At 38.7% G+C, this 14,761-nt stretch overlaps 1 protein-coding gene across 2 annotated transcripts in view; it reads left to right on the top strand.

The window, feature by feature from the left end:
• Window positions 1-14,761, top strand: part of iqsec3a (IQ motif and Sec7 domain ArfGEF 3a) — a 95,581-nt gene that overhangs the window by 49,045 nt on the left and 31,775 nt on the right. For both annotated transcript variants that reach the window (XM_030150316.1, XM_030150317.1), the window contains exons 4-5: window positions 4,681-5,957; window positions 13,326-13,487. In XM_030150316.1, the coding sequence (XP_030006176.1) occupies window positions 4,681-5,957; window positions 13,326-13,487 (1,439 nt within the window). The remainder of the gene's footprint in view (window positions 1-4,680; window positions 5,958-13,325; window positions 13,488-14,761) is intronic.

Here is a 14,761-nt window from a genome sequence, read left to right as displayed (position 1 = left end):
TTACTTTATTTTGGTCTGTGTCAGCTTCATTTTGCCTCAGTTTTGACTTTATTTCCTCACTCATCACTTCCCTATTTGAGACTGAAGATTCTATCAACCTCAGCCCCTAACCTATATCTGCCTCCCACTTCCATTCTCACTCTTTTAATCTCACGTCTGAAAATCCCCCCTTTCTACTATCTCCCTGTCAACGATGCTGGAGATACGTGATCAGCTAGATTGATCTTCTGTCTGTACAGTGGGGGGTGCTGGGGCCTGATGGATCTACAGATCAATGTCAGGGTAATTGGATCTGCAGGGTGATACCTTGATTTGCTGTAGAAGAACCTCATGGCTTAGTGTTGGAGCATTAACTTACTTCACGTCCCTTGTTTAACCTCCAGAAGCCTTGTCGTCCCCACTCCTGTTCAACCAACATGAGGACTGGTTTCAGTCTAGATCAACTTTAAATTATAATCATTTCTTCTAAGATAGAAGGCTGAACAGATGTACATACATACATTAATATTTTCTGAATCCAATGATTTTTAATTATCAGTATGATTGGTAATGTTATTCTTGTTCAAACAGGGAAAGAAACAATAATCAAAAAACAACAATCATCTTCCACTGTTTGTACTGCCTTAACATTCTTTATTTTAATGAGAAAATATTAGATCTGCCCTACAAGTTTTGACACAAAGGACTCAGTCAAACCTAAGATAGTGTTATCCATATTAACAATCATCAGTTTACATTAAAAGGTTAAAACAATCACTTTAATTAATTTTTTTAATAGGTATGCCTATGTTTCCCATACGACTAGGAGCTCTTTGATCGGATCTGACTGTTGATTTAAACACACAACCAGGTTTTTCAGTCCAGACAAATTTGCTGAAAAATTATTAATCAAATGAAGCATTCTTGAAGGAGTAAGAACTGCAGGTTTAGTCTATATTGACCAGACAGTCTTTTGTTTTGGACACATGATGAAGCGATTGGTGACGAGACTGTCTGACTTTTAATGACTGCTCCAGCTACATACTTGCTGCTAAACTCTGCATGGACAAATGACTTTCCAATCAATCAAAAGGCATTTATCTCCATAAGAAAGTCTGCAGTGAAAAATTAAATGTGGTGACCTATATTCACTTATAATTAAACTTAAAGTTACAAATGGCATACAGGGATGGTTTAGTATTTAAGATATCTGTATAAGGTAAAATAGTGCATTTAATACAACATACTGTACATTTTCTGATGCAAAAAAGCATGTATTAGCAAATGTGATTAATTTGTTCAACAGGTAAGAGCACTAAAAGCATCAGCACCAAGTTTTTGTCAGTTCATTTTTTTTTTTTTAATCTATTCCAGGTTTTTGCGTCAGAATAATTCTTTTAGTAACTACTGACCTTGCACTAATGACTTAAAGGAGATATCACTTAAAGAGATCACATCCTCAGATGACATCATGTCTTTTATTGTCATCTTCATTTTGTAATACAGTCAGCATTAGTTGTGTCCTAGTTTTGCTCTTATATAATCATCTCATTAATCATGCAGCTGTTTCTGTGCTGTAAGACAGTGAGCATGAGCATGAAAGCTAATAATTGCAGCTTTGCATTTTGCCCTCCATTTCTGCAGCATGCGAAACTGAATAATGCGCTGTTTTTCTTAAGGATGCACGTTTAAGGTTGAGATGCATAACACTTACTGAGGTGTGGCTGCGTTGCTAAGCAGAAGCCAACAAGCCATAACTGAATGTTTTTGGCTCTTTTATAATATAATGATATTTATTTCTCTACAGTGATATATCAATCAAAATCACTCAATATCTACACTGTGGGCGATACTTCCAGATAATCTTTAGTTCGGAGACAAATCTGAGTAAGGTTTATAATCATTCCCAGACTAAAACAGAAGAAGCTCCAGTCAAAAAAATCTCCACATATCTAATACGTAACAGTCCAAACCCATCAGTCCTCTCTTTCAGTTGGATTATTAAACTAAATTTCCTTATTCTTTTAAAACTTATTTGAATCCTTTCTTTTTGAATCTTAGGAGATTTTCACTAACCTTTTTGTTCAACTGTATTTAATGTCTTTGACCTTAAATATTTACATTCCCCTTTACCATCCCTCATGTGCCTTTTCGTTTTGGTTATATCGCTCTCTATCTGCTGAAATGTTTATTTCATTATTCATTACACATTTACTTTAATCATGACTGCTGCAGTATCCTGGCATCATTTTACACTGCATTGTTTTGCACCTTTTTTTCCTCATTGTAAAGGGAGGATGGGGTCAGCATGGTGCTGATCTGCCCATCAAAATTGATTTAGAGCCCCTGGTGGAAGAGCAGTGTCATCACTGTTCTCTCAAACCACTGTGTCTCTGGAATAATCTCTCTCCATCAGCGCTTAGTGAAGTGATCAGAGGTAGAACTGACAGTCGGCTAACAGGGGGATTTTCAGCCGTGCCACTCTTGGCTCAGCTATCACTCTCACCACCTCTTGCTTTATCTTACCTTCCTCTCAATACCCCAAGCCACTTGTCATGCCCTACCTCTAGTGGTTTGTCCATCAGTCTTTCTATTTTTTCCCTCTTGCTGCAGATTTCTACATGAATGCCTTTCATTTCCCTGTGGCCTACAGATGGTACTGTAGGCTCATTGTACAGTTGTCAAATCCCAACTCAATCTTCGCTGTAAATCCTGTCTTCTTTTGTTGCTTTCTTTTTACTTTTCATTCTTCCCTCTTCCATCCATCATGTTCTAGTTTGTCCTGGTGCCCATAATTCCATCTGAATGGCAAAGTGTATCAGATACACTCTGATAAAGAAAGCAACGTGACCCAAATGCTTTATTCATCATCCCCCAGCCGGGCTTATGCAGAAGGCAAAACAAACAAGCTCAACTGCCACATTTAATCAAACACAGCCATACTGACGGCCCTTTCTCACTTGCAAGGTCACCTCTGCAGTGGAACTCTGCAGAATGTGTTTCGATAAGGGACACCTTCCTGAGTAATGAGGTCAATCATATTACCTGCACTCCTGTCTGTAAAAAAAACACTACACAAGGTCTGTTTTACAGCACAGTCACTGTGATAAGGCTAACCTTGTCGTTTTAGGATAGACACCGAGCACTGTCAGAGAAGAATGGAGATTAAATAGCAATGAATATTCAGGTCGAGTGTGACCGGACTACAAGAACTGATGGCAGTGTACTCTGAGAAGTCACCATCAGCAGATACAGTAGAGCTCAAACCCAGTGTCCTATTCAGAGGCCACCTTAATATTCTCAGTACGTTTCACTTTGCTCACACAGGCTCTGCAGTGAAATGTAAATGGAGTAGATAAGATGGCTTTTCAGTGTCATTCAACTATTCTGAAGAGCTTTGTGTGTGATTCCTTTCCCCCAATGACAATAGGAGAGGCTGCATCTAGTTGAACTAACCACTTATCACAAATTGCAAACCCTCAAGGCAGTACAAGCCCATCAGCGACCTGGTTGGGTGACTTTGTCCAGGACTGAAGTGAGACGAGGAGAGCGGTTGAAAGACACATTTTGATCCTTCGTCACCACATTAACTATTTGTTCATTTACATTTAACATTTACAAAAAGATATTTTACTTGGGTCAAATTAATCCTCATGTACACATCATCCAGATCTAAGAAGCCAGTTCTCATCCTCCACTGAACACTGAGGGAGGGAACAGTATATACTTCCATTTTCTAAAATTAAATGCTGAGCTGTTTCTAATGTGTGCTTTAAATACATTTCTTTGCAGAATATGTATTTCTTTCTGTTTGTAAAATAGCAAAATGTGTCACCTATTTTTCAAAGCTGAAACTGCCTTTGCTTGATTAAGATGGAAATAAAATTATACTCATTGATTTATTCTGAATGAAAGGATTTCAAAAGATGTGCACTGTGCAGAGTGAGTTAAGAAGATAAGAGCGCTTTCTGGGCACTTCCAAAGATACCCGCAACCTGATTGTTCTGGGAAACTCAAAGAGGCTTCATTTAGTGTTTGAGCTGCTGCCAGATGAGGATGGCTATATTACATCTCTATCTATTTCCCACAGCATTTGAGCAATTTTTCACAGGCAAGATTAATGGCTTGTTCAGTTTCAGATAATTTAAAAGTTGTGTGAAGGACCTCTCTGTGGAATTCACAGATTATGAGTTTTATTTGCTGAGGAAATGAACAGTTTGTCCAAATGCCATGAGTCAGCCCTCTTTAATACAGTGGATTTAACCAAATAGTTACAGTTTCAGTTTACACATTATAAGCCAGGCCCACAAAATACAATTAATCGTCTGAGAATATTATTATTCAAATTAAGGGCCATTTTAGTTCATTTCAGTTCAGTTTGTTTAGATACTTTTGTATTTCCTACCATGGTTACTCCAGCCCTCTGTTGCTGTCCAGCTCACTCATCCACATTCTTTCCACATTTCATCTGCCTTTCTTCAGGCTCCAGTGTCAATCTCATAATTATTCCTCATCATTCTTCCACAGAAAGAAGCGACATAGCACGTATTCTTCCTTATCTCTAATTTAAATAATAAAGAATCCTCTTTAACTTTACAACTGTGTAGCTCTCAAATGTTGATATTTTTCAGTTGTATTGGGATTTGAGAATATACCAACTTATTCTTTTCTTTTTGTATGCCTCTTTTCTCTATTTTGTAGATCGAAATGTTAGAGCACAAATACGGCGGCCACCTCATCTCCCGACGTGCTGCCTGCAAGATCCAGACTGCCTTCCGCCAGTACCAGCTCAGCAAGAACTTTGAGAAGATCCGCAATTCACTGCTGGAGAGTCGTCTGCCTCGACGCATCTCCATGCGCAAGGTCCGTGTGCAAAACACGGAGGGTTTCTCTGCTGAACGGGCCCTGGCTGAAGGCTGCAACTTGGCAGGCATCCCATTGGTGCGCTCACCATCTCTGCCTGCCTCAGTAGGAGGCACCCTGACCGACCTGGAAGACTCATTCACTGAACAGGTTCAGTCACTGGCAAAGTCTATAGATGATGCCCTAAGCAATTGGAGCCTGAAGACCATGTGTTCATTGCAAGAAGGTGGCACTTATCAGTTCAGTGCTGACTCTTTCGGTGCAGCAGCAGCTGCAGCAACTGGGACAGGAGTAAGTGGAGGAGAAAGAGGGAGTACAGGAGATTCGACTGTTCATCAAGTTCCTGTGGACCCAAGTGACTTGTCAAGAAGTGCAAGCAAGTTGATGATGGCATTTCGGGATGTTACAGTGCAGATTGACAGCCAGAACTTCCGGGTTTCATCCTCAGTCATGGAATCTTCTACTTCTGTATCCTTGGGCAGCTGCGCTCAAACTCAAGGAGACTCCATCACCGTCACTTCCACAACAACCAGCTCCACTCCAGTCTCCATTACTCCTGTTCCCTCACAAGAAACCCCTCCTTCCCCTCCAGAGGTCCCAGCTGAACCTATAGACCCTCCACCCCCACCACAAGAACCACCGCCACCACTAGAATTAGAGACAGAAGGAGGCGAGCAGGACGTTGAGTTTCCTGCTCCCCCACCAAGTGAAGAAGAGCTGGAGGAACAACCTCCACTGACCCCCCTGGACAAGATGGCCGCTCCTCAAAGTCCAGAGAAGATTGTGGTGGTTGCCCCACCACCTACAGAATTCCCTCAGGCCCCTCCACCACAAGAGCCTGTACAACTGGGGAGCTCTCCTGTGGTAGAGCCACTGGAGGTAAAGAGGTGCAGCTCTGAGACGGCAGATAATAGCTCAGAGCAGATGAGCAGTAGTAGCACGTCCACAGAGGCACGCTCGACATCCGAAGCTTCCTCCAAGGAGGCTCTGCAGGCTATGATCCTCAGTCTGCCAAGATACCACTGTGAGAATCCCGCCAGCTGTAAGTCGCCCACGTTGTCCACTGATGTGATGCGGAAACGCCTCTACCGCATCGGCCTGAACCTCTTCAATGTGTGAGTTGTCACAGCATTTTTACTATCTAATTTTTACTTCATTAGAATAATTTGATTCTGAGTAATTGGGTGATTGATGATCGAATGTTAAATTACTCAATTTTGAGTCAGTAATTCAATCTACAAAATACCCATCCTTCAGTCTTCACTTTTGTAAATGGCTGAAAATAGGTCTAAAGTTCTGTCTGAATAGAATCCCTTTCAGCAGGGTGTTTTATGGTATTAGGTGTTCATAGTTTTAACTTTCAACTGGAGTCCAGTGTTGAGTGAGACATTTAGTGACATTCTCTCTTAAGATCTCAAATGTATATAACAGCAACAACTAAAGTACACATATATTGATAAAACACTGTAAGGATTAACATTATTGTAAAGATTAAAATAAGAGGACAGTGGTTATGTCAAAAAAGACAGGATGCTATACATATAATAAGGTTTATAAAACAGTCTGTACTTCTCCTTTTGGGGGTAGCCTACCTGAAGGATAATGGGACCTGGGCTCAAACTCAAAGAAAAACATTTTTCCTCACAGTTCCCTATTGTGCTGCAAGAACAAACTGAATAACGCCCCTAAGCACATGTGTCATCCCTCTTCTCAGAAAGACATAGCAGAAGAGTTATGAGTTACTGACCCAGAAAAAAAAGAAAATCCTGATATATAAGAAAAAGGAATAAATAAAAAACATTTTAGTAGCTAGTTAAATAATATTTAGTGATGACCTAAGATTATAGATATAGAAGGACATACTGGAAGTTTTGTGTGTTTAATACAACACTATCAATGACATGTATGCTTCTGCTTGAAATATGATATTCTTAATTGCTTTATCCTCTATGGCTTTACATGTATTCAGAAAAAGAGAAGAAAAGCTCTTTGTCTCGAAACACTTATTTATGTTTTCTGGTTACAGCTTTTCAGTCGTCCGTCTAAATTCAATTCCCTTTATAGACGAGTGAAGAACGACAGTAAAAAAAAAAAAAAAAAAAAAATGCATGTAAGAACCACGCCAGACAGGTGCGAGGTGCTTACATGGCCACAACACATGGAAGGGGAGGTGTTATCATGACAACAACAGTACACAAGGCCAGCCATGACTGAAGGAGTATTGATTTGATGGCACTAAATTCTTATATGTGACATACAAAGTTAATTTTGTTATAGAATGATAAAAACTGCTGCAGCTTTTTGTAAATAAAAACATTTACCATATGCTCTGTTAGCTTTTTACCTTTATTCTGAAGGCCCTAAATCAGCCATATATTCCAATAAATAAAATAAAATTATTTACATATATTCCTAGTTGAGCTCAACCTCCTGATGGAGTAGTTACTTCAAATATAGCTTGCAATACATGAGAGGAGAATCTTTGGAAATAATGGAAACGATCCACAAAGCCTAAAATTCTCATTAGTCATTCTGCTGCAAGATGTAAATGTAATTAAAAGTTCCTTCAGCACTGTGTGAACAACCACCTTGGGAACTGTGTTGAAAAATTTCCTCATATTTCAATCCAAGTTTTTTTCCTGTCTTTGCTCCATCAGCTATTTGTGTGGAAGCTTTCTTTGCTTTCTGAGTTGTGATGAAAAAAAATACACTGGTCCCTTGAGTGCAAAGCCACTAAAAGATTTTGTTAAGATATTGCCCCAATTAAGCCATCTCATACAAATTTAGCAGATTGGAGTTCATAAACACACATTATCTTTTTTGCTCAGTGCCAAGCTCTGAAGCGCAATGAAAGTGCACAATAAAGCCGATTAACTCTGACTCAATGCTGAAGCGTGACACTGGAAACAAGAGGAAGAATGAGCTCTGCATTTTGTGGAAGAATGATGCTGTAGGAATAATAACCAAATGTTATGTTCAAAATAAAGAAAATACAAAATGAAATGAAACCCCTTAAGTAAAGAGTTTCTTAATCTCATTAAAATATTCATAATTACAGAAATTACAAACTAGGCTCATTTTCACATTCTCAATTTGAGTATTATATATTTTATCTATTTGCATTAAAATGGGAGGAATTCTAAATGAACTATTTACCATCTGTGCACAAACGAACAGTCCACACACAGGAATTCTTGTGCAGCTCTCTCTTGGAGTCAAGTAAAAAAGTTAAAAGTCAAAGAAAAAAACACCAAGTCTTAAATAGAAAGTATGAGAATAAAAACAATAAAATAAAAAAAATATGACAAACCATTTATGAATAGTGGCAGATATGGAAACATAACTTTTTTGGGGGATTTTTAAATCAACATCATTACTTAAGAAATCTCCTCAACACAAATGAGCCTCTTATTCTTATATACCATAAATTCAGATCACTTACACTAAAATGACATTGAAATCTCATGTACCAACACCTACAAAGTCCAATCAATACAATATAGACAATCACTTATTTAATATGTATTTCCTCTTTCCTGCAATTCAAACAAATCCACTTTGTTGTTGTCATTCTGAACTGCCAGTTATCTTTTTTTCCTTTGTTAGATTTTATATGTGATATTCCGCAGTATTCTCGTATGTGTCTTTAGAGGGAAAGTGAGACCTATAATCATTGCTAATGATGCTGGGATTGACTGGAACGCTCTGTCACATTTTCGGGAAATGTTCTTGAAATGACAAGTTTCCCTGTATATCAGCAATCCCTTTTTCTCATCCCCCTAATCAAACACCTTGAAAGATAAGCTGACTTTTAATAAATTGGCTACAAGGGAACAGAGAGATAGAATAGCAAAGGAGAGCAAAAAAGTGAGAGGTGGGGGAAGGGCAATCAAGCTTGAGGCTTATTAGTTCCACCAGTTCATATCCTCCCTCTAATACCTGTGCTGGTGTAGCCTTTGCATCTTAAATAGGGCTGTTTGCTTGGGGCTAAAACTTGGATATTGTTTGATCATGCAGACAAACTCATATATACACACAGTGTGTGCGTGTGTGTGGGTGTGTTGGTCTTGCAGCAAGCAGACTATGCATCACTTTAGCAGAGGGAGAGAGACTTGAAGAATAAGAAATGGGAGGGAGCATGTAAATTAATGAGAAAGTCAGAAGTTTGGGTTTATGTTTGTGTTTGTGCAAATGTGACTGTGGGGATCAGAGCAAAAATAGATGATGATGATGCTTGCTGTACTTTTGAAAGATATACTGAGCAATATAAATAGGGTACAAAAGCAGAATAGAGGCACTGAGAGACACTTGAAGCGGTAAAGACTGAAAAGGATGCAAGCTGTAGACTACTTGATAAAGTTTCGACCCTGAGTGAGGATGGAATGACAGGGATTCTGCAGTGTGAAGAGAAAGTCTGTCAAGGACACTGATGTTACTCAAGAGAACTGGCACCCAAAGGGGATGGGCAAAGGCAGGGATGGAGATGTCAGTAGGTGTGACACTAATGACAGATTCTAGAATCCTCCTTTCGTATGCATGACTTCCAATCTTATAATTCCTGATCAGACAGATCCTTAATCCATTTTTCTCTATTTCTCACATTACGCTGTAGTAAAAGCATTGATCAGGCCAGATCATAGTGACACCAGATTGTACATGATGCAAAAAATAGAGCAGCAGCTGAAATTGGTGAGTTAAATAGAAAGCGGCATAAGGATGTGTAGGCAGTGGTGTGAGAGTGTTAGAGAAACAAGTGTAAAATAGAGAGCAGGAGAGGAAGAGAGAAATACATATGCTAAGGAAAGCTAATTAACACAGCAGATGAGCAACGCCTGCTGAACTCCTCACAAGGGATAACGTGGCATCAGGAGGGGACACTCCACAAACATTTTGTGTGGATGTGGGCATGTGCGTGTAGGCTGTTTTTGCATACACAAACTATTTATTAGCATTCTGTCCTTAGCGCTAAATGACCCAGCACATAATTACAAACTCTGAAATCCAGATGGCAAACAGAGGATGTATTTCCACTGAACCCAGCACCTCCATACCATCATCTGCTCTCATTATCTAAAGGAAAGAGCTGCATTTTTCTTACAGTAAACAAATCCAGTGGAAAGAAGACGGCAATAACGAATCAGTTCTATTTGCAGCTATTGCCTATCCCTGTGCAGCAGACTTTAAATTTTTTTTTTTTAATCAAACACCATAAAACAACACCCTTATGCTTTAATTTCTGTATTCTAAAAACAAATACATTGCCTCAAGGAAGAAAGAAGGACCTACCTCACTAAACTCTCCCCTCGGCTGCACTCTCAGCAAAAGCACTTGATGGACAAGAGCAGCGCTTTGTAGTAGCACATCCATATCAGCACAATGATTTGGAGTTTGAAGCATTTACAGTTACACCATCCAATCATGTTCCCACTCAGAAAAAAATGCACAGTGGGCCTAACCAGCCATCAATCTATCACCAGTTAGTAATGAAACAGAAATGTCTGCTTCTAGAGAAATAGGCAACATGGAGTGCTGACAGTTAAGCACTTGTATGGGTCATAAAACACAGGTTGGATGTACTGCCACAGCTGTGCATTCGCAATAAAATAGGCAGCCAGTCAAAGTGGGTATCAAGGTGACGAGCAAGGTTTGTATTTATGATAGGGTGAGAGACCAAGATGATGCAAAAAAAGGACATGCAGCAGAGAGGGCTGAGGAAGAAGGATGTAAAAGATGTTCTAGTAACGTAAAGCAAGAGCAAGTGGATACAGTAGGGCAAAAGCGGGAGTTTTAGTGCATTTATTTATTTATTTTTTTAACTTAAGTAGCGTTGGTGCCTAAACTTACCCAAATTGTGACCAGAAATGAAAAGTAATAAAAAGTAAAAATGAGAAAATGAAATGAAAATGAGTCAGTAAAGTCTAAAAATACCAAATCCTGTATTTTTTTTACTGGTCAGGTGCCCCATTTGGACCACTGATCCATTGATCCATCTACTCCATGTGGAATTTTTCTGTGGATCTTTATAATAGCGCAGCTGGAGTTCCCTAAACTATTTCAGTCAGAAAATGTTTTTATTTTTATTTTTTGGCCCGCCACCACTACCCCGTCATTGGAGGACAACTTTATTTTAAATTTGAATTATTTACAAACAGTCATTACTCCCGAGCAAGGTTATCGTTAATGAAAACTAACGAAATGATGAAAACTAGAATTGGAAAAACATTTTCGTTAACTGAAATGAATAAAAACTATATTTAAAAGAAAAAAACGATAACTAACTGAAAGTGTATTTTGTGCTTACAAAACTAACTAAAACGTATAAAAATTATGGATAAAATTCCCTTCGTTTTCGTCTTTTTCAGTGTCGGATTGATATGAAATCGATTTATTTCCCTCAAGCAATTTTAGCTGTTGGCACCACATGACAGTTAATAGTCCATCACTTCTCATCACTTGTTGTTTAGAGCTGTCTTCTCGTCCCCACCCTACTGGAAACATGGAGAGTAAAGTTGGGAGAAAGCAGAGTCCTGTATGAGATTTATTTGAATATGACGGCGAAGAAGATAAAAGATATGAAAAAACTAAAGCTAAACTAAAACTAAGCATTAAGAAAATAACAAAAAGTAAAAAAAACTAGCAAACCTGCTCTAAAAACTAATTAAAACTAACTTAATTAGAGAAAAAAAAGTCAAAACAAAATTAAACTAAACTATAATGAAAAATCCAAAACTATTATAACCTTGCTCCCAAGTGACCCACCTCCACCCCATCCCTTATACTCTGATAGTCCTAATATTATGAAGTAAGCAATAAACAGATAATATCATGAACAAAACCTGATTGGATAAATTAGACAAAAATGGACAGAACTGGACTGATTGTAAAGACGGATGTGGGCTGGTGGACAGACAGACAAGAAAAAGTATTTCTACTAAAACCCAATGGTCTCTCACTAGAGTTACAAGAACATCTCTGCGTAAATGCATCTTGAATGTTCTGCATCATTTACTCCCATCTCTTTCCCAAACTTCACCTCTTGATCCACTTCTTATTCCAAATAATTATCAACATGTGTGATCCATCTGTTGTTGGATAAACATCAAATGAGTGATATCTGTCACATTCATTTGGCAATATACCACCTTCAGCTGAGAGGGTGAGCTAGAAACTGAGAGTGTGTTGAGACTGTCACAGCAGATGTTTGCAGGAAGGCCAGCCTGTGTTCGTCACCCTCCCCGTGTCCTCACACTTCCATTCCCGCACATCTGCTCTGTCTGGCCTTTTTCCAGCCTCCTCCTTCTATCCTGCCCTTTATCTCCCCTCTCCCCTCCTTTACGTCCCGCCCTTGCCTTAGTAAGCCCATTAGATGCGGTGCACACATTGCTCTGTTACGTAAAGGCTGTGTTTTAAGTACTATATAGAGACGGAGAGCTGTGGCAATGATGCAGCTACCTCCCTAGAGCAACTATTCTCTGTATCTAATAGGGTTATAAATAGTGAAGATATGACTCCCTTGTTCATACATAGTAACATCTGCCATGCAGTCAGCTGAAAACTATCAAGAGGACTTCAGACAAGATCACAGGCGAGAATATGTTTTTAAATCATGATTCATGGAAAGCAATGAGATGTTTAGACAATTTTTTGAAGGCAGCAGCGTGGAACCACACCTCATTACCCTGCCAAATCCTTGTTCACATAGACCTCAGCTTATGTGAGCTTAGGTGTACAAAAAGTATCTACTAGAGGCTTTGTAAGTTTTAGCCAAGACACAATTAAGACACAACTAATGGCAATTAAGGGATGTCTGTAAATCCTAAAACGCATTTTCAAAGATGAAAGTTTGCTACCTATTATATGTCTTAATGCTAATCACTAAAAAACAGCACATTTTAGTTCATTCACAATTTGCCATTCGTTTCATTTTGGTATGTTGTTAAAATATCATTAGAGATGACAGAGGCATCAATCAAAAGGAACATTTTGTAAGTAAATGAATGAAAGATATAAAGGTGGGTCATTATCGCACTAATCTGAGACCTGTTCCAGCTCAGTGTCTAATGCCTCAGAGTTTCTGCATGGAAGCTAAGGCTAAAAAACATCATTATACATCTGGCTTTCCCCTGAATTATGCAGTGAGTTTGTTGTATAATAGTGTTAATGAATGTTGTAATTTCATCCTTAACCTTTAGTCTCCACCCACACCATGCCATGTCAACAACGCACATTAACATAAACCGATAATTCCACTTTGTGTGTGTGTAATTTGCATTTGTGACACACCTATATCTTGCTGTGAATACTATTAGAATAAAACAAATGTATGCAGAACCGCTGCTGTGAATAAAGAGCAAATCATCTACCACAGTCACACAACTATAAGTCGTCAGACATAAACAATAGAACGCACCGATTCCAAGCATTTACATGACGGTGACATTTCTTATTAAGTGTCTCCTATGTCCTTCCTCTCTTTTCCACAGAAACCCTGACAAAGGCCTTCAGTTTCTCATCTCACGAGGCTTCATCCCGGACACACCCATTGGCGTGGCTCATTTCTTGCTACAGAGGAAAGGGCTGAGTCGACAAATGATTGGAGAGTTCCTCGGCAATAGCAAGAAGCACTTCAACAAAGATGTACTTGAGTGAGTAGATGACCCTTACTGTATTTCATGTTTAAGTTTCTGCATTCTTTTACATTATGCCACTGTAATTACTGTAGTTTTCTGGAAATTAAGTGGTCCTTGTCTCCTGCGGGACATGATAAGGAGTTTACTACGCTGGAAATACATTAAGAAAAACCCTGAGATGAACTGGAGACTCATCTAAGGTGTACCCTGCCTTTGCCTGTTGGTTGCTGATATAGGCTCCAGCACCCCTCTGACCCCCACAAGGATTAAGCAGTTTGGAAAATGAATGAACCGAAAGTCTGACGATCCAACAAGCCCTCATTCTTATTCTTCTCAGACAGAATCATAAAAGCTGATGAGATGAAAATAAAATAAAAAACTGTTCCCGTCCTGTCTGTTTCCTTTGTTCTTGTATCACATTAAAATAAAAAGCACATTTTCTGTTAGACAAGAATACTTGTCAAGAAGAAAGATAAACTGATTGATCAATCATCAGATTATATAAATATTTCATAGCTTATCCCAGCAGAATGAGAAATGTGCACCACAAAGTGCTGGCCTTCATCTATGGTTACTGTCATCTTTAAATTAGATCTGCAGTGCAGATCATATGATATTCTCTGTTTGGAGGAAAACAGTGTGCACAGAGGTGTGCTTGGCTACTGGCCATGTGTTTATCATGTTATGCAGCTATAAACCAATTTTCACAGTCACTTGCAGGGACTTGGCTCCCTTATGTAGCCATAAATAAAACCATAAATAATTTTATTTAAAGGTTAAGAGTTGTTAAGAGATGTATATGTATATTTTTCTCTGATTACATTCTGTTACATTGAGCCATCATGTTCATGTTTTTCTGACTACTTTTCTTTGTAGCCAAATTCATCCACGTAAGTTCAGAAAAAAACAGTTTGCATTTCAATGAGCACATTTCTTAAAAATCTGCATTTCACAGTATATTCCTTAAATCTAAATAACAATAAAAGGAGAGAAAACCCAGGAGGCATGAAGAATAAGGACAGATGCCTCCTTAAAGCATTAGTCAACAGATATATGTGTACTCAGTATAAACATGCATACATACACACATGCACATTTGGCTCACATCACCCTTTAAGTTACATTCAAGGTCATTATCCTGATGGATGTCAAACTATAGGGATGTACGTCCCTCCACTGTTATGTCTCTACTTTAACACCTTCCTTATTTTATTGCTGTAATTCTCTTTTTTATGCGATTATATTCTCTACCACTTACACATCACCTTGGGAACAGCAGATCTATGTTC

This window comes from Sphaeramia orbicularis, chromosome 12 (assembly GCF_902148855.1).
Source record: "Sphaeramia orbicularis chromosome 12, fSphaOr1.1, whole genome shotgun sequence".
Classification (NCBI taxonomy): domain Eukaryota; kingdom Metazoa; phylum Chordata; class Actinopteri; order Kurtiformes; family Apogonidae; genus Sphaeramia; species Sphaeramia orbicularis.
The sequence above is the reverse complement of the archived record's forward strand: the minus strand, read 5'-3'. Positions and strand labels throughout refer to the sequence as shown.